General features: G+C 47.3%; 1 protein-coding gene across 1 annotated transcript; it reads left to right on the plus strand.

The window, feature by feature from the left end:
* Positions 1-224: 224 nt before the first annotated feature.
* NCF1 (neutrophil cytosolic factor 1) lies at positions 225-18,073 on the plus strand. The gene is given in 11 exon segments (XM_053274887.1): positions 225-621; positions 2,915-2,995; positions 10,170-10,245; positions 10,924-11,089; positions 11,323-11,378; positions 11,481-11,603; positions 12,276-12,383; positions 13,407-13,524; positions 15,044-15,154; positions 15,574-15,716; positions 16,813-18,073. Coding segments are annotated over 11 exon segments (1,323 nt in total). The 5' UTR covers positions 225-402; the 3' UTR covers positions 16,935-18,073.
* The last annotated feature ends 362 nt before the right edge of the window (positions 18,074-18,435 follow it).

Consider the following 18,435-nt stretch of genomic DNA (forward strand, 5'->3'; position numbering starts at 1 on the left):
TCGATTTGTTCTAAGATCCATTGATTGATTTGTTCTAGGATCCATTGGTATATTTTCCTGGCTGTTCACGGTCTCCCCAAAAGTCTTCTCCAACACCCAAGTTCAAAAGCATCAATACTTACTAACAGACAATTATTTGCATTTCATTTCTGAACGAAACCGTGATGAGAGTGGTTTATGGGGCGGGGTGGGTGGGTGGGTTGGATAACGCGATGGTCCCCATCCCAGAAGGACTCACAATCTCCCCCGTCTTGGCAGCTGTATCCGGTTGATGCATTTCTCTGCTCCCGCACGGGCATCACGTGCAGAAAAACGGTGCCGCGAGTTACCTTTTATAAAAACAAAAGTGTGTGTGTGTGTGTGTGTGTGTGTGTTTAGTACCACCCACAATTGATAAATCTTATGGGAAATGAGACTTCCCCTTTTGGCTCAGCTAAAGAGAGGAGTCGTGCCGTTAACTGCCATTGCTGCTTCACGAAAGCGGCGGCAGGGGACCCCGCACTCACGGTCCTAAAGCTTCTGCGCGCCACCAGAGATCCGGCAGGCACCATGGAAGAGGCCTACATCCAACACATTGAACTCCTGGGCTACGAGAAGAGGTTTTTCCCGAACCGGCACTACGTAAGTACCCGGAGATCTCTGATCTGGACTCCTCTGAAGACCCCTCTCAAACCCCGAAGAGCTGCTGCCAGCCAGTGTAGACCATACTGAGCTCGATGGGCCAGGGGTCTGAGTCGGTGCAAGGCAGCTTGTTTGGGGCAAGGATTGTAGTCCAGTGGAAGTTCAGCTGCTTTGCATGCAGAAGTTCCCAAGTTCAGTCCAGGTAAAGCTGGGGAAGACCCCTTTGAAGCCCCGCGAAAGCTGCTGCTGGTCAGAGTAGACGATACTAGGCTTGGGCTGATGGCCAGATTTTGTATATGTCAATCTAGGGACAAGATGGTAGTGTTAAAACACAGCTGGATACTGAAGTCGGGGATATTTCAGGTTAATATTCTCTATCTATCTACTTAACATAGGGAGGTTACCCTGTTTGGATGTGTCCATCTCATAAAGATAGGAACATAGGAAGCTGCCGTATACTGAGTCAGACCATTGGTCTGTCAAGCTCAGTCTTGTCTTCACAGACTGGCAGCAGCTTCTCCAAGGTTGCAGGCAGGAATCTCTCTCAGCCCGATCTTGGAGATGCTGCCAGGGAGGGAACTTGGAACCTGGATGCTCTTCCCAGAGCAGCGGCTCCATCCCCTTAAGGGAATATCTTACGGGGCTCACACATCAAGTCTCCCATTCAGATGCAACCAGGGTGGACCCTGCTTAGCTAAGGGGACCAGTCATGCTTGCCACCACCAGACCAGCTCTCCTTTCCTCCTCGATTTTATGCTGTATAGGTCAGGATCTTGGGGAGGAAGTTTATATTTCCTAGCCTGGTGGAATAAAAACGAATGTGCCAAAAACAGGCTCTTAGCTGCTGCAGTCAGTGCAGACAATATTAGACTGGATGAACTACAGGTCCAACCTTAGGATAAAGGCTCAAATGTCCATCACTTCATGGGAGAGGCACCACTTGGCAGGCAGAAGTCCTGTTTTCAATCTCTGGTTACACCAGGGAGGGCTGGGAAAGACCCCCATCTGGGATGCTGGAGAGATGCTGCCGGTCAATGTCGGCAGTACTGAGCTAGATGGACCAAGGGTCAGATTCAGCAGAAGGGAGCTTGCTAAATGTTTCAGGTGCATCCATAGTTTAGTGGTAGAGCAGTTGCAGGTAGAAGGTCCCCTGGTTCAGTCCAGGTCAGGCTAAGGAAGAGCCCTCTGAAACCCTGAAAAGCTGCGGCCAGAGTAGAAAATACTGGGCTTATGGCCAGATCTTGTATATGTCAATTTAGGGACATGGGAACATAGGAAGCTGCCATATACTGAGTCAGACCATTGGCCTATCTAGCTCAGTATTGTCTTCACAGACTGGCAGCGGCTTCTCCGAGGTTGCAGGGAGGAGTCTCTCTCAGCCCGATCTTGGAGATGCTGCCGGGGAGGGAACTTGGAACCTAGATGCTCTTCCCAGAGCGGCCCCATTATCCCCTAAGAGGGAATCTCTTTCAGTGCTGCTCACACTTCTAGTCTCCCTTTCATATGCAACCAGGGTGGACCCTGCTTAGCTAAGGGGACAAGTCATGCTTGTGACCACAAGACAGGCTCTGCTCTCCGTACAAGAAATGGCAGCATTTCAGAATGTTTAGTTGCATGGGGAGGGGTAGATAGAGGCAAACTTTATTTTTTCCTCTTCTAATACTAGAGGCATAGTTTTAGAAAGGATCTTCAAGGTCATCTAGTCCAACCCCCTACAGGAAACTGTAGAAAGAAACTTCCAGCCTCTGTTAGAAAACCTTCAGCAAGGGAGAGCCCATGGCTTCATGAGGCAGACTGTTCCACTGTTCCAACAACTCTTACAGTAAAACCTCCAGCAAAGAGGAGGTTTTTGCTCTCATGGCCATTGGCAAATTTCTCCTCCTCCAACATAAATTCATCTACACTTTTTTCTTTTAAAGTCTTCTAAAATAGTGGCTATCATTATATGCGGTGGCAGTGAGTTCCCCAAGTCTGCTTCATGAAACCCACGACTTCATGAGGCAGATTGTCCCACTGTCCAACAGCCCTTACAGTTTAGGAGACTTCTCCTCATCGAACCCGAATCTGCCTCCTTGTAATTTCAGCTCATTGGTTCTAGTTTTCAGTTGGTGCTAGAACTCAAGAGTCATCCAGTGGAATGGGCTGGTCAGCGGGAGATGCAGAACCAACAGAAATATTTCTTTCTGTAATGCAGAATAATGTAGGGAATCAACGTCCAGAAAGTGTCATTCTGGGCACTTGGTTATTTCGCAGCTTCTGCAGATTTTGAGTGTCAATATGGTCTCCTTGTCAGGTTTACGTGTTTCTGGTGAAATGGCTGGATCTGACCGAAAAAGTTGTATACCGGAAGTTCACGGAGATCTACGAATTCCACGTAAGTAAGGACTTGACTTGTGCTGGCTTAAATGTAGTGAGCTATGACTTAATAGCAAGTAAACCTCATCTTTGGGGCAGGAGAGGTATTCCTCAAGAGGCATTCCCCATTTGTTCCAACACTCAGGAGGGAATGTTTCTCCCCAAATGGTAGTGATCTGCATTTCTGCATTAGTTGTGCTTATACATTTTAACTTCTATAATTAACTGCAGCTTCTGGGGGGATTTACACTGGGGATCAGTTTTTGTTTTTGTTTTCTTTTTTGGACTATGAGACCAGAAAGCACCTTCTTCTTTTTCTATGTAAATTGCTTTGAGAACTTTTTCGTTTTGTTCTACTTTTTGAAAATAGACATCAAGAATTCCAATCACTCTGTGACATTTAGGCCAACACTTATTTGTGTGTGTGTGTGTGTGTGAGAGAGAGAGAGAGAGAGAGAGAGAGAGATTGTTCTGGGTGTGATCTATGCAAAGATGTGTATTATTCCTTTTGTATTTAAACCTGGCTTTTGATCAGGGATATTTAAGATTAAATTATTCTAAATTTCAAATGTTTTATATTATGTTCCATTCTTTTATGTTATGTTGTTTTGTTTTTTGATCTGGGTGTGATCTCTGCAAAGACAATCCTGGATTTTGATCAGAGAAATTTAAGGTTAACTTCACCTAACTCTCAAATATATATATATATATTAATGTATTTTATTGATTTCTCTATCATATAAAAACAATCTCACAAGATAAAAACTAATAGTTTAAAATTTATTTCAGTTTAAATCCTGAGAAAACAGGTGCAACTTGAGGTTCTTCCTCAAACAAAGAAGGATAAAATAACATAAGTTAGCTTATATTTTATTTTCCTTTTCCTTTCCTTTTATTTTTTTCTGGGTGTGATTTTCTGCAAAGACATATATTGTTTCTCCTATATTTAAACCTGGATCTTGATCAGGGATATGTATCCTAAATCTCAAATATCTTTATTTTATTATTTTTGTTCCAGTTGTTATCTTTGTGATCTTTAAAGACTTATATTATTTCCCTTATATTCAAACCTGGATTTTGGTCAGGGATATGTACAGTTAATTCCCAATTCCCTCCCTGGCAGCATCTCCAAGATAGGGCTGGGAGAGACTCCTGCCTGCAACCTTGGAGAAGCCGCTGCCAGTCTGTGCAGACAATACTGAGCTAGATGGACCAAGGGTCGGACTCAGTTTATGGCAGCTTCCTATGTTCTTGAATTTTGTTTTTCCCCTGGCCTTCCTAATTGTAAAGAGACCTTTTGTACATGTAGGCAGCACTAACAGAAAGTGAGAAGTGGTTGAGTCAGCTTCCTAGTGGCTAGGGCATGGCTCTGTATTCCTTCCCTCCGGGACATTCTATCCTTTAATATTAACCCTGCGGTCTCACACTGAGTCACATTCCAAAATAAAGCCCTGAAAGATCAAACTTTCATTTTTGTGAAAGGGGGGGGGGATGCCCACAACCAGCAGTTTGGGTAACTTGATAGTCACACCTATGAGTTGTTGTTTATGTATTCTGGGAATATTGATGGGGAAATTCAGTAAACGCTTCTGCTTTCCGGGAGGGTGTGCCTTCTTTACTTCTCCTTAATCTTTAGTTTAGGATTTCTCTTACCAATCATTATATACCAAAGTTCTCAAAGTGGTTTACAAAGAAAAATAAACATATAATATTTTTTTGAAGAGTTTGTGGGTGTGTTTGTGCAAAGAAAGTCACGCTCCCCAATTACCTACAGGTACTAAATTTTGTGTACACAATCCTGCCACTAAAATTAGCCAGATGAACTACTTTTTACAACGGAATATGCTGGCAAGAAGGTTTTGTGTTTGTTTTTTTAAAATGTATTTTTAAAAGAAGAAATGCTGAATATCAGATTTTTACAGTTACTGTTCTGAACAGATTTTTAACACTCAACCATCAGTGCAATAATTCAGAAACGACATCATACCCAAGAGAATCAGAAGAGCTTAGATTCAAATGTGCAATGCTTTGAATTTACCATCTTTTCCAATTTTTTACCATATACTATGATTTTTTTATTTAAAATATTTCTATACCGCCCAAAACTTGACTCTCTGGGCAGTTTAACATTAAAATCATTTAAAACATCCATTAATTATTTGATCAAATGAATAATATTTGAAGCTGACATCCTGCAAATTTCAAACTGTTGCTTTGAAATTTTGCACACACATTAATAAAAAGGTTCTGTAACTCTAAAACTATAGTTTCTATTTACGTAAACTCTAGCTTTATAGTTACAAAAACTGTAAACTCGAGCTTATGTAACGATACAAAATTGGAGCTATGATCTATGTTGAAGGCTTTGTGGATTTGTTTGTGCAAAATAAAGTCACACTTGTCGATTACCCGCAGAGACCAAATATTGCATTAGACAATGTCGTGACGTCAATGCCCTACTTTTTAATGCTGGAGGAAAACTGCACCTGTTACGCAATATAAACACCATTAAAACATCAACATAATTAAAACAATTTAAAAGGCGACAAAAGCTCTAAATACTGAAGCTTTAAAACTATAAACTTAAAAGTCTGACTAAATAGGTATGTTTTAAGGTCCTTCTTAAAAGCATTCGGAGAAGGAGGAACTCTAATTTCGTTAGGAAGCGCATTCCAGGGCAACTTGAGAAAAGACCCTGTCTCAAATCGCCACCAATTGAGTCGGTGGCAACCCGAACCGGACCTCCTCATATGGTCTTAATAGGCGGTGGGGTTGATGAAGAAGAAGGTGCTTTCTTAAATAGTTTGGACCCAAGCCGTTTAGGGCTTTATAGGTAACTAGTATTTTTAAGCCCGTTATGATAACGGGCGCTAGCTTTCTATCCCGTCTTTTCTGTCTCTCTCTCTCTCTTTCTGTCTCTTTTTTCCCCCCTTGTCCCCTCTCTCTTTTTGTTTTTTGTTTTGTTGTTGTCTCTATTTTTGTTCTTCCTTATTTTGCTTTTACTTTTTTTTGGGGGGGGGGAAGAATAACGGCCAAAATAGCCCATGAGAAGGTGGCCGCCCCCGCCTATCGCCCTCCCGCGCACCCAGCTGCCGGAGCCCACCTTACCCGCTCCAGCCCGAAGGAGAAGAGAGGAACTCGGGAACAGAGCTACTCTCTGTGTTAAGCTGCTGCCCATACTGTTGCAATGGACGCAATAGGCGTCCTTTGCGTCCATAGCGGCAGTTTGAGCAGTGACTTAGCAGAGAGAGGAGCTCTGCTCGTGAGCTCCTCTCTTTTCTCTCGGGCTGGAGCGGGTAAGGTGGTCTTCGGCAGCTGGGAGGGCGATAGGCGGGGGCGGCAACCTTCTCATGGGCCATTTTGGCCCTTAATCTTTTTGGGGGGGGAGCGGGGAAGGTGATTTTGGGCAGCTGGGAGGGCGGGTGAGCAGGCGGCGGCTGTGAGCGGGCGGGGGCCTCGTTGGCGGCTTTGCCGCCACCTCGCCCAGCTTCATTTTGGGCAGCTGGGAGGGCGGGTGAGTAGGCGGGGGCGACGGCCTCGTTGGCGGCTTCGCCGCCACCTCGCCCAGCTTCCCTGTCCCCCATCTTGGTCTTCCCCCGTCGCCATTGCCCTCGCCTTTTTCAGGGCGGCCGCTTCTGGTTGCCTCGGCCTCCTCTCGCCGTGCCGCAGCTCATAGCCGAGGCGGCGGCTCCGCCGCCGCCTTGGCCACTTTCCCCCACCGCCACACACAGGCTAATGGCCGCCCGTGGCTGTGGGACACTGGTGTCTGAGGTCCTGTGTCCCTTGGGCTCTTCTGGGCCTGCGCTTCGCGCAGGCCCAGAACAGCCCAGGGAGGCAGGGACGCAGATCCCCAACGTTCCAAAGCCATGGCCACTCACTTAGCCTTTTATTATATAGGATGACCAGCACTTTGTATTTCGCCCGGAAACTTATTGGCAGTGTCGTTCTTTCAAAATGGGTGTAATATGATCTCTTCGGGCAGCATCGCTGGAGACCAACCTGGCTGGTGCGTTCTGTACGAACTGCAGTTTCTGAACGGCATACCAAGGCTGCCCCACATAGAGTGCATTGCAGTAGTCAAACCCGGATGCTACCAGCCTATGCACCACTGTTATAAGGTCGTTGATCTCCAGAAACATCTTCTCTTTTTAAAAAACACACAAAATGACTTTGCCAGGTCGGACGGTGATGGGCCTCACCTACTGAATGATTGATTAAGTGCCATCAAGTCGGTGTTGACTCTTAGCAGCCACAGAGATAGATTCTCTCCAGGATGGTGACCTGTCTTCCACTTGGCCTTGAAGGTCTCTCCGTGGTGCATTCATGGCTGTCGTCATCGAGTCCATCCTCCTTGCTGCTGGTCGTCCTCTTCTTCTCTTTCCTTCCACTTTCCCCAGCATTATGGACTTCTCCAGGGAGCTGGGTCTTCTTCGCATCATGTGTCTGAAGTAGGATAGTTTGAGCCTGGTCACTGGTGCCTCGAGTGAGAATTCTGGATTGCTTTGTGCTACGATCCATTGGTTTGTTTTCCTGGCTGTCCACTAGCCATAAATCAATAAGGCAGTTCCCTGTCTCCAAAGGGCTTACAATCGAAAAAGGAAATGAAGGCAGAGACCAGCAACAGCCACAGGAGGGATGCTGTGCTGAGGCTGGATAGGGCCAGTTGCTTTCCTCCTGCTAAACACAAGAGAATCACCACTTTTAAAAGTTGCCTCTTTGCTCAGTTAGCAGGGCTTCTAAGCATTTTATTTCTATCATCTAATCATAATCGATTTCAATTCTGCGGCTACCTGGGAGTGATCACAGGGAGGGGAGCTTTGGGCAAAGGAACCTCCAGTTCCTGGTCCATTTCTGAGCAAAATTCAAAGAGCAGAATTCGTCCTCCGAACCTTTTTTCGTCTCAGACCTTGAGAAACGATGGCTCTCAGGGCTGTTCCTGGTGCGGCTTTAATCTGCCATGCCCCCACGTTGTGGTTTTGTTGTTTTGATTGCCGCTGCCTTCCTCCCCTTGCTCTGCTTTCCTTTTTAAAAGGGGGCCTAATAATATCTCCAAGAACTAAAGATGATGGCTAAAGGAGGATGAATAAATGTTGCTGAGGACGAGCCTATCTGTGGCCATGGTGGCTAAACGGAGCCTCCACTTTCAGAGGCAGTCTACCTCTGAATCCCAGTTGCAATGGGCAGCAGTGACGGGGGGGGGCCTGCCTTCGTCTCCTGCTTGTGGGCTTCCCCGAGGCATCTGGTGGGTCACTGTGGATGAGAGAGCGGTCTTTGGCCTGACCCAGCGAGATCTCCTTATGGCTCCTCTCAGCCACGATAGTTGTGTTAGCCAAGTTGTGCCTGAGGATGATGGGCATTGTAGTTCCACAACAGCGGGAGAGCGGCGGTTGGCTACGCCCTGGCCTGATCCAGGAGGCCTCTTCTTTTTTTCTGTTTCTGTGCAGCAGCGCTATGTCAGAAGTAGTTTCGTCAGGGCAAGCGTCTGGAGGATCTGTGCTTCAGTAGCTGCCCTCTTTCTCTCGTGGCTTTCCCTTCCGCAAACCCGCCCGCAGACCCAGCTGGGTCACTGAGCAGCAGGGAAGGTCTGTTGCTCTGACTGGTTTCAGAGGGAGGGGAGTCCCACAGGTGCAGCTTTGCACGATCTGCTCTGCCCACCATCTCTGTTCCCTCTTCAGCTCGGCTCTGACCCAGAGTCGTCTTCTCCATCGGACCCGGGGCGGGGACCTTCGGCGTGCCAAGGTCTCCTCTCTCTATCGATGCATCTGAAGCACACGTGAAGCTGCCTTCTACTGAGTCAGGCCCTTGGTGGGTCTCTCCCCGTGCTGTCTGCGCTGACCGGCAGCAGCGCTCTCCAGGGGATCCGACTGAGGCCTTTCCCAGCCCTACCCGGAGAGGCTGCCAGGCCCTGAACCAACGGCATGCCAAGCAGATGGTCTGCCACTGGATTGCGGCCCCATCCCTTCTGAAGCGGCTGCCTGTGGAGTCAGACCCTTGGCCCATCTTGCTCGGTGCGGGCAGCTTACTCTGACGGGCAGCATCGCTCCAGAATTTCGGGCAGGGGACTTTCCCAGCCCTACCTGGAGATGCTGCCAGGGATTGGACCTGGGACCTTCTGCGTGCAAAGAAGAAGTTAGGGTCCTGAACATAAACATGGGTGTTTGTGTGTGTGATTTTTTTCCTTTCTGAGCTGACAAGCTTGTTACACGTGGCATGTTCAAGGTTGCTGCCACTGCCCACCCCCAACAAGGGCTCCTGTGCAGATGCAGAAAAAAATCAGTCGTGGTGGAAAGCCAGTCTCGTGGCCGTGAGCGTGAATGGCTCCCCTTTGCTAAGCAGGGTCTGCCTTGGTTTGCATTTGGATGGGTGATGATATGTATATGATTGCGGTTTGCTGCAGATATCCCCCTTAGGGGATGGGGCTATAGTTCAGTGGGAGAGCATCTGCTTTGCATGCCAATGGTTCCAGGTTCAGTCCCTGGCAGCATCTCCAGGTAGGGCCGGGAGAGATGCCTGCTTAGAACTTTGAAGAGCTGCTGCCAGTCAGTGTAGACAATGCTGAGCTAGATGAACCTAGATGAAGGGTCTGACTTTGTAGAAAGCAACTTCTTGGATTCATCAGAATCATCCGTAGGGACATAGGAAGTGGCCATAGACCGAGTCAGACCTTGGTCCATCTAGCTCAGGATTGTCTACACGGACTGGCAGCAGCTTCACCAAGGTTGTAGGCACGAGCCTCTCTCGGCTCTATCTTGGAGATGCTGCCAGGGAGGGAACTTGGGACCTTCTGCATGCAAGCCGGCGGGTCCTCTTTCACATGTAGTCTCCCATCCAAATGCAAACCAACATGGGCCCTGCTTAACAAAGGGGACAATTCATGCTTTCCTCCACAAGACCCGCTCTCCTCAGTGGTGGAGCTTCTGCTTTGGATGCAGATCATCCTAGGTTCACTCCCTGGCAGCATCTCCAGGTAGAGCGGGGAGATTCTCTGCCTGGAGCCTTGGAGAGCTGCTGCCAGTCAGTGCAGACAATCCTAAACGAGATGGACTGATGGTCTGACTCATCCGGCAGCTTCCTATGCTCCTAGGACGGGGAAGCACACAATTTGCTCAATGTCTCCGTAGCACTGCTCTTGAATGGAAAAGAGTACCTTGTTTTCATCTTGACTCTAACCCCTGCTCTCTCCCTTTCTTTAGAAAAGTCTGAAGGAAATGTTTCCTATTGAATCAGGGGATATCAACATCGAGAACAGAATCATCCCTCGCTTGCCTGGTACGTATCTCCGCTGTAGATTTCCCAGTGGCTGGACTGATACCTCCTGGTGTATAATTCCCACCTTCCCACCCCCATTTATTGATTGCTACACTTAATGGCACAGTGGGGAAGTAATTTGCCTAGGGAGCAAGAGGTTGCTGGTTCGAATCCCCGCTGGTCTGTTTCCCAGACTATGGGAAACACCTCTATTGGGCAGCAGCGATGTAGGAAGATGCTGAAAGGCATCATCTCATACTGCGGTGGGAGATGGCCATGGTAAACCCCTCCTGTATTCTACCAAAGACAACCACAGGGCTCTGTGGCCGCCAGGAGTCGACACTGACTCGACTGCACAACTTTACTTACACTTGTATATCCTGCCTTTCCAACCTTCCAGGATTGGTTTGGGGTCTCCCGCCATCTGCTTGTGTCTTCTAAGCAAGCCTGGCAGTCTTGACGCTTTGATTTTGTGGGTAATATTGGGAGCAAATATTGTGGGGGGAAATGGGGGAAATATTGGGAAATATTGGGAGGAGAGCTGGTCTTGTGGTAGCAAGCATGCATTGCCCCCTTAGTTAAGCAGGGTCTGCCCTGGTTTGCATTTGGATGGGAGACGACAGGTGTGAGTAATACTCTTGGAGGAGCGCCTGTTACCCCTTGGGGTCATCCCTAATGGAAATCCATATGCCCATCCAGCACCAGTGTGGTTTGAGAGCCAGAAATAGACCGAAAGCCGTCAAGGCACGCTCTCTGAGTACTGCTCGGCCCTGGTTGATCTGCCACGCAAGATCTCCCGATGTGCACACGTCCTCAACTTCTTCAAAGTCCGGCCCAGCGATGTGAATCCCCCAGTGCCAAGCCAGTGAGTAGGAGTGGGAGATCGGAGCTTATTTAGGGGGTATGCGGGTGTGCCTCACGACACTCTTGTAAGGTAGGCCAGTATTCTGAACCCTGTGTGGTGCATAAGCAGCGGAGACTTCTGAGAGGACATCTCTCTCCCAGTCAGCGGCTGAGATGGAGAAATGATATTTCAGCGGACTAAATTGACTAAATTGAATGATAATTCAGCAGACTAAATTGGTGTTTTTCCCCCAGCACCAAGAAACCAGAAACCTTTCTAATGCCAAAGGATTGGAAGAAGGTCGCAGCAGGTAAGAGAGCAGAAACAGTTGAACGATTCTCCCGGGTAGACCTTCAGCACTGCATTGGGATGGAATCTTTCCATCTGATCTCTTCTGCTTCTCCTCCCCTAGACATCACAGGGCCCATCATCCTGCAAACATACCGGGCGATCGCGGACTACAAAAAGAGCTCAAAGACGGAGATGGAGTTCAAGACGGGCGACATGGTGGACATCGTGGAGAAATGCGAAAGCGGTGAGAAGGCAGCCTGCTGTCCTTGCAGGGTTGGTTTTATGGTTGGTTAGATGTCTCTCCTGCTTTCTGACCGAAGCCAAGTATTCAAAGAGGCTTTAATACGTGTAACGATGTCCCCAGAGCCCAAAGAGGAATGAGCCAGGTGCTCTTTCTATGTGGTGTCCCTTCCATTGGCAGCTGCCCTGAGAGGGGACTCCTTGACCTTCTGCTCATTCTGGACACATCTGTAAAACCTTTCTTTGTTGGGGTTTTATGCCGAGGGCATAGTGAGGTCGATGGTGACGAGGGATGTGCCAAAAGTTCGACCTAATCGATATGAATTCAAATAGAATTTGAATCGGTTCGACTCGAATCTGCTTGCACAGAATGGGATTCGTTTAAATCGATTTGAATCTGGGTGAATCCGAATCGAAATCAAATCAAACCCGAGTGAATTCTGTTTGAGTTCAGGTGAATTCGGATTCACCTGGATTTGAACAAATCTCATTCTCTGCAACCAAATTCAGGTTTCTGGCCTCTCTTTCGTCCTCTTCCTTGGCTATCTGCCTCACCTTCCTTCCATTTCGGATCTGCGTCCTCCTCCCTTCTCAAACGTCCGTCCCTTGCCAATAAAGCACAGATAACGTCTACTCCTACTTTCAAGTCTTAATTCCTTTGTGGTCCTCCTCGTAGGTTGGTGGTTCTGTCAGCACAACAATAAGCATGGCTGGGTTCCAGCTTCTTACCTAGAACCGATGGATGGTCCAGATGAGTCCGAAGAACAAGAGCCCAACTATGCAGGTATAAAAGTGCAAATTTACAGAAGAGCCCACAAGTATAAATCTTCAGCTTTTATTAGCAAAATAAAACGATCCTGCTAAACTCTCCAGCATGTACAGAATCCAGAAATGAATCCATTGATCCGTGACAAGGGCACAGTTAAAAAGGGCCAGTGTCTATTCAATATGGCTCCACACGGAGTTATACTTCAAAGATGAACCTGTGGAATAGTCCCATCATATATACAAAGATCCAAAAGTTGCTGTGTTCTGAACTGCCAAAACACAGTCTTTTGGGGGGGTTGTTTTTGGTATAAAACCACAACCAGAATACTTCAAGAGAGGGCTGGGAGAGACTCCTGCCTGCAACCTTGGAGAAGCTGCTGCCAGTCTGGGTAGACAATACTGAACTAGATGGACCAAGGTCTGACTCAGTATATGGCAGCTTCCTAGGTTCCTATTGGCGATCAGGTTATGTACAGCGTTGTTTTCAGCTTAAATCTGGGTACAAATTCCACAAGATTTTCCCCCATCCCCAAAACATTTCTCACTGTTTTTCACAATACCAAGCCATTCCAGCCTCCAGGATAGCTTCTCCATGTTTCCTGGAGATCTATGCTGGATCCCAGAAACTCCAGATGAGTCTCGGAGAGTTGGCAAGCCTATAAGGTTGCCTCTTTTCCCCGATGTGTAAAATGGGGATGACGGTGCCCCACTGCATAAATCTTCGTGATCAAAATAGCAAGGCATGTCTTCATTTCTTTCTTAAAAAAAAAAAAAAGAAAGGGGAAAAAAAACCTTCAATACATACTTCCTGGTATTCAGGGTTTACGTTGTTCCCGTTGCCGTTTGATGCTCTTCCACTTAGCTACATCTCCATCCCCTGAGGGAAATAGCTTACGGTGCTCACATGTGGTCACCCATCCAAAAGCAAACCAAGGCAGACCCTGCTTGGCAAAGGGGGACACTTGATGCTTGCTACCGCAAGATCACCTATCCTCCCCTGGTTGGAACTTCTTGATTCTCAAGCTTTTTTCCTACCCAGGTGAACTCCACGTGGTCCGGAAAGGCTACGCAGGCACCCAGGAAGATGAGATCAGACTGAAGGAAGGGGAAACCATAGAAGTTATCCATAAATTACTAGACGGATGGTGGGTTGTCAGGTGAGACCCCAAGGATGCTCACAGGGGCGGGGCGGGCAGGCAGCCGTCTTGCTGACTTTGAAGCGATTCCTGGTGATTTATTTCCTAATGCCTTTTCTGATTTTTTCACAATGGATTGGTGAAAAGATCGCAAAGGATCACCAGGATCCCTAGGGATGCCAATTTCTGGAGCGTCCAGGCCAATCCTGACTGCAGACCCAAAGCTACCATCTAGTCATACAGAAATAATTGAATTAGTGAATTAAGATATTGATATCCCAATCCCTCCAGTACACCGTTGCTCAGTATCTGAATATCCCTGTTATACATTTTGAAGAACGTCTTTGTTTGTGCAAAACAGAGGCTTACTTCCCAATGACCAACAGTTGCTAGATTTGGCATGGACAATCCCGCCCTGAAATTAGCTGAACACGCTTTAAAAACAACAACAAACCACCACCATGGAATATACGGGGGGGGGGGGGAGAGTTTATTTTTTGATGAGGTCTCTGTCTTTCACACAAATGGGCTTCGCGTATGCGCGGAGACCACGTTGGGGACATTCCAGGCCTCTCGGCCCTTGTTTTGGTGGGAACCCAGCCCCCAACAGCTATATGCCACTGTCCACGCTTTGTTGGGCTTCTGGTCTGAGCTTCTCCTGCAAGTCTAAAAAGAGAAAGAGATGGAGATTTGTTTCTTGTTATCCCCTTCGTTTCTCTCTCTCCTTTAGCGGCCTGGGTAGCTAGTGCTTTAGTTTTACTTGGTTTTCTTTTAAAATTTCACGTCTCCCACCCACCTCCGCCCTGCCCAGGTCTCCTGATCCTGGCTGGGAAGGGAGATAAGGTATGGTGGCTTACATCGTATGGCAAGCAAGGTTGTATTTTAAAAGTATCTGAGTTGCGGGGCCAAGTTACCATTAGGGGTGTATGAGCTGACTTAAGCGCGAACCAGCTCGGCTCGAAGGCTCGACCTCGAACTGAGCCTGGTTCAATCCAAACTGGCCCAGCTGGTTCAGACCTAGTTTGAGGGTGGAGGGGGATGAGAAATGCAATTTTAAAATGAATGATTTACTGCCACCAAGTAAATCTCCATTGGCTCCCCGCCCCTTCCCACCAGCCTCCCCCCCCCCCGAGTCTCCCAGGGACATTTCGGCCATTTTTTGGACAGCCGCCCATGCATACTGGCCATTTGTGTGACCCAGGGGCTGCCAAAGCCAAACACGCCCGGTCCGGTTCGAATCCGGTTTGGATTTGAACCGAACCAGGCAAAGCAGTTTCGTGCACTTCCCTAGTTCCCATCATCTGACACCCACAGAAGGTGTCTGTTCTGCCTTAGCTGCTCTTTGACTTCCTGTTTGCAAACACATCAATTTAAAAATAATTCTATTACATATTTTTAATTTCCTATCAGAGTGTTGAACACAAAATGACTATGCCCAGTCAATGACGGGCCTCGACGGCTAGTATATTATAATAACTATATCTGAATATCCTTCTATATTATCATATCCATACTCAGGCTGCTGTTTCTTCTATTCCAGGAAGGATGAGACCATGGGTTATTACCCTTCCATGTACTTGCAGAAATCGGGAGAAGTAAACAACACTCTCGAGAAAAATTGGTTGCGGAATAAAGGGGCCCCCCCGCGAAGGTAGCGTCTGTGTGTTGGCATGTGGAAAGCCGTCTTTATTTTAACGTTATGTTGTTTTAAGTGTGTTGAGAGTTAAAGCTGGGTTCTCCACAGCAGGAGTGGAGCTGTCTATTCATGTATCAAATGCGTAGCATGCCTCATTTGAGACAGTAAAATAGCCTTGAATATGGTTAATAGTAATCAAATAGAGCAGCGTTTCTGTTTACCTGTGGTCCTCCTGATGTTGCTGGACTACAAATCCCATCATCCCCAGCTACAGTCAGTAAGTTGTAGGCCAACGTCTGCAGGAGGGCCATTCGCCCCTTCTCCTGAGAAACTCCTTACAAAGTTTTGCAAGACATGTGAAAAAGTCTCTCTCTCTCTCTCTCTCTCTCTCTCTCTCTCTCTCTCTCTCTCTCTCTCTCCTCCCAATTTGGCAGATCCACCATCAAAAATATCAAGAGCATTCACAACCAAAACTGCAAACAGATCAGCCAGGAGACATACCGGCGGAACAGCGTGAAATACATGCAAGGCAGGAAAAAATTCGGGAGCAACTTTCTGAAGAAAGCCGGCAGCATCAGTAAGTTCTGGGCAAGGACCGCCTCAGACCTGCCCAATGTCCCTTGCTGGGTTTAGACAGTCCCGAGATAAATGCATCGACAGTTTTGCTCCAGGGACGGGTCGGGGAGAGCTCATATACAAGCCAGCTGGGGTAGCAGAAGCACCCCTAGGTAATTTTGGAGCCTGGAGCTAAAGGCCTTTGGAGTCCCTCCCCACCTCGCTGGGTCATCACCCTACACACACACACCATGACACACACAATCTTTTTAACACATGGCTTCTTGAGGGCACAAGCAGCAACTGAACTCACAAGAAGGTAAGAATATAAAACAGGGATATTTAGATTTTTATTTTATTTTATTTTATTTTATTTTATTTGCATTTTGTATCCCGCTCTTCCTCCAAGGAGCCCAGAGCAGTGTACTACATACTTAGGTTTCTCCTCACAACAACCCTGTGAAGTAGGCTAGGCTGCGAGAGAAGTGACTGGCCCAGAGTCATCCAGCAAGTCTCATGGCTGAATGGGGATTTGAACTCGGGTCTCCCCAGTCCTAGTCCAGCACTCTAACCACTACACCACGCTGGCATATTTTAGGCAAATATGCCACCTAGTGGTGCAGCAGGGAAGTAACCTGCCTAGAGAGCAGGAGGCTGTTGGTTCGAATCCCCACTGTTGTGTTTTGCAGATTATGGGAAACTCCTGTATCGGGCAGCAACGATATAAGAAGGTGGTGAAAGGCATCCCCTCATCCTGCGCGGGAGGAGGCAATGGGAAACCCTTCCTGTATTCTACCAAAAGTAAACCACAGGGCTCTGGGGTCGCCACAAGTCGACACCGACTCGACGGCACAACCTTTCCTTTCCTTAGGTGGATATACATTAGCAGGGCCATTTCAACCCACAACTCAACATATTCCTGTTCCACATATTTCTCTCCCCACTCGCCTGCCAAACGGAGCTGAGTTGTCCCATTCTTATAGACAACAACCTTCATGATCCTCAGCCACAAGCCTTTGGCCATCTGGGGTTGCGGTTAGACGTTGGCCCTGGGTGTTGATGAGCTTTGGGATTCCTAAAGGACTCACACTTCTGTCCTCCCCCCCCCCATTTCACAGCGGAGAAGGATGAAACGGTGGAGGAGATCCAAGCCAAAGCACAGCCTGCCATCCCCCCGAGACCCAGCAAAGACCTGATCCTGAACCACTGCTCAGAGAGCACCAAGAGGAAGGTCAAGTGAGGACGGAGCTGCATCTTTGGCCTGGGAACATCTCCGGAATCCACTCACCAGCTTGGGACCTTTGAGTTTCGTTGCTCTGGGGACAGATGCTTCCGGAACATGGCAGCTCATATCCCCAGAAATATACTAGTACTATTTATATACCACTTTTATCTCCAGAAATATGCTAGTACTATTTATATACTGCTTTTCAAGCAAGTTTCCAAAGCAGTTTACGTAGAGAAATAAAGAATAAATGAGATGGCTTAATAAAATACATAAATATAAATATATATGACTTTTGCTCTTTGTAACTCCATTATGCGTCAGTACAAGACTTGCTGGGCACTCAGAATTTGTCCTGGGTAGAACGTACCAGTCCTTTTGGAGTGTCTTCCCATCATGAAAACCTTGTGGACTAGTGACCTGGCTGTTTCTGTTAATGTTGTATGGAATGCATCAGTCCTTTGGGAGTGTCTTCCCTTCATGAGAACCTTGTGGACTAGTGACCTGGCTGTTTCTAGTAATGTTGTATGGAATGCATCAGTCTTTTGGAGTGTCTTCCCATCATGAAAACCTTGTGGACTAGTGACCTGGCTGTTTCTAGTCATGTTGTATAGAATGCATCAGTCCTTTGGAGTGTCTTCCCATCATGAAAACCTTGTGGACTAGTGACCTGGCTGTTTCTAGTCATGTTGTATGGAATGCATCAGTCTTTTGGAGTGTCTTCCCATCATGAAAACCTTGTGGACTAGTGACTTGGCTGTTTCTAGTCATGTTGTATGGAAAGCATCAGTCCTTTGGAGTGTCTTCCCATCATGAAAACCTTGTGGACTAGTGACCTGGCTATTGCTAGTAATGTCGCATGGGCCTAATGCCTACAGAGTGTTTGATATGTGCAATGTCTGTGAATATCTTGAACTTTCATGGCCTTATGCAGGTGTTTCTTAAACCTGGTAGTGACAGATGATGTTGGGCTACAAATCCTTGGGCTAAAGGATGCCTCCCACCAAGAAATATTTGTAGAGAAGCTTCCTTATGATGTATGTGGTACATAACCGATGTATAATATTGTTTCTTTGGTCACAGGTGTCTTGGGTGAGTATCTCCCAGTTGTTATGTTTGGTAAATATGTCAAATAAATAACTCTATATGTGAAAGAGGCGTTGCCAATAGATTTTCAAGCCTGTGAAATCTGAGTAGGCTGCTTTGGGGAAGTGCCTTGATTACGACAGAAGATAAATTCTTTGGAGACGCAACTTTACATCTGCAGAGGAGTTTCCGGCAAGGGGCATTTCTCCACAAATCCTCTTCCATAAGGTTGACAGGAAGGAAGCTGTTCACGGTTGGCTAATAAGTACCCTGCAGGGTGAAGTTTGGAATTAATAAACCATGGCTGCCTCTTTTCCCTCCAATTCCAGCATCCACATAATAAGTCTAAGAGGACAGATCTCTGCCCCGGAGTGCTTCCAATTAACAATTTGCCCATGATGGGAGAGGGGAACCCCTTTTGCAGGAGAGT

This window comes from Hemicordylus capensis, chromosome 12 (assembly GCF_027244095.1).
Source record: "Hemicordylus capensis ecotype Gifberg chromosome 12, rHemCap1.1.pri, whole genome shotgun sequence".
NCBI classification, from domain to species: domain Eukaryota; kingdom Metazoa; phylum Chordata; class Lepidosauria; order Squamata; family Cordylidae; genus Hemicordylus; species Hemicordylus capensis.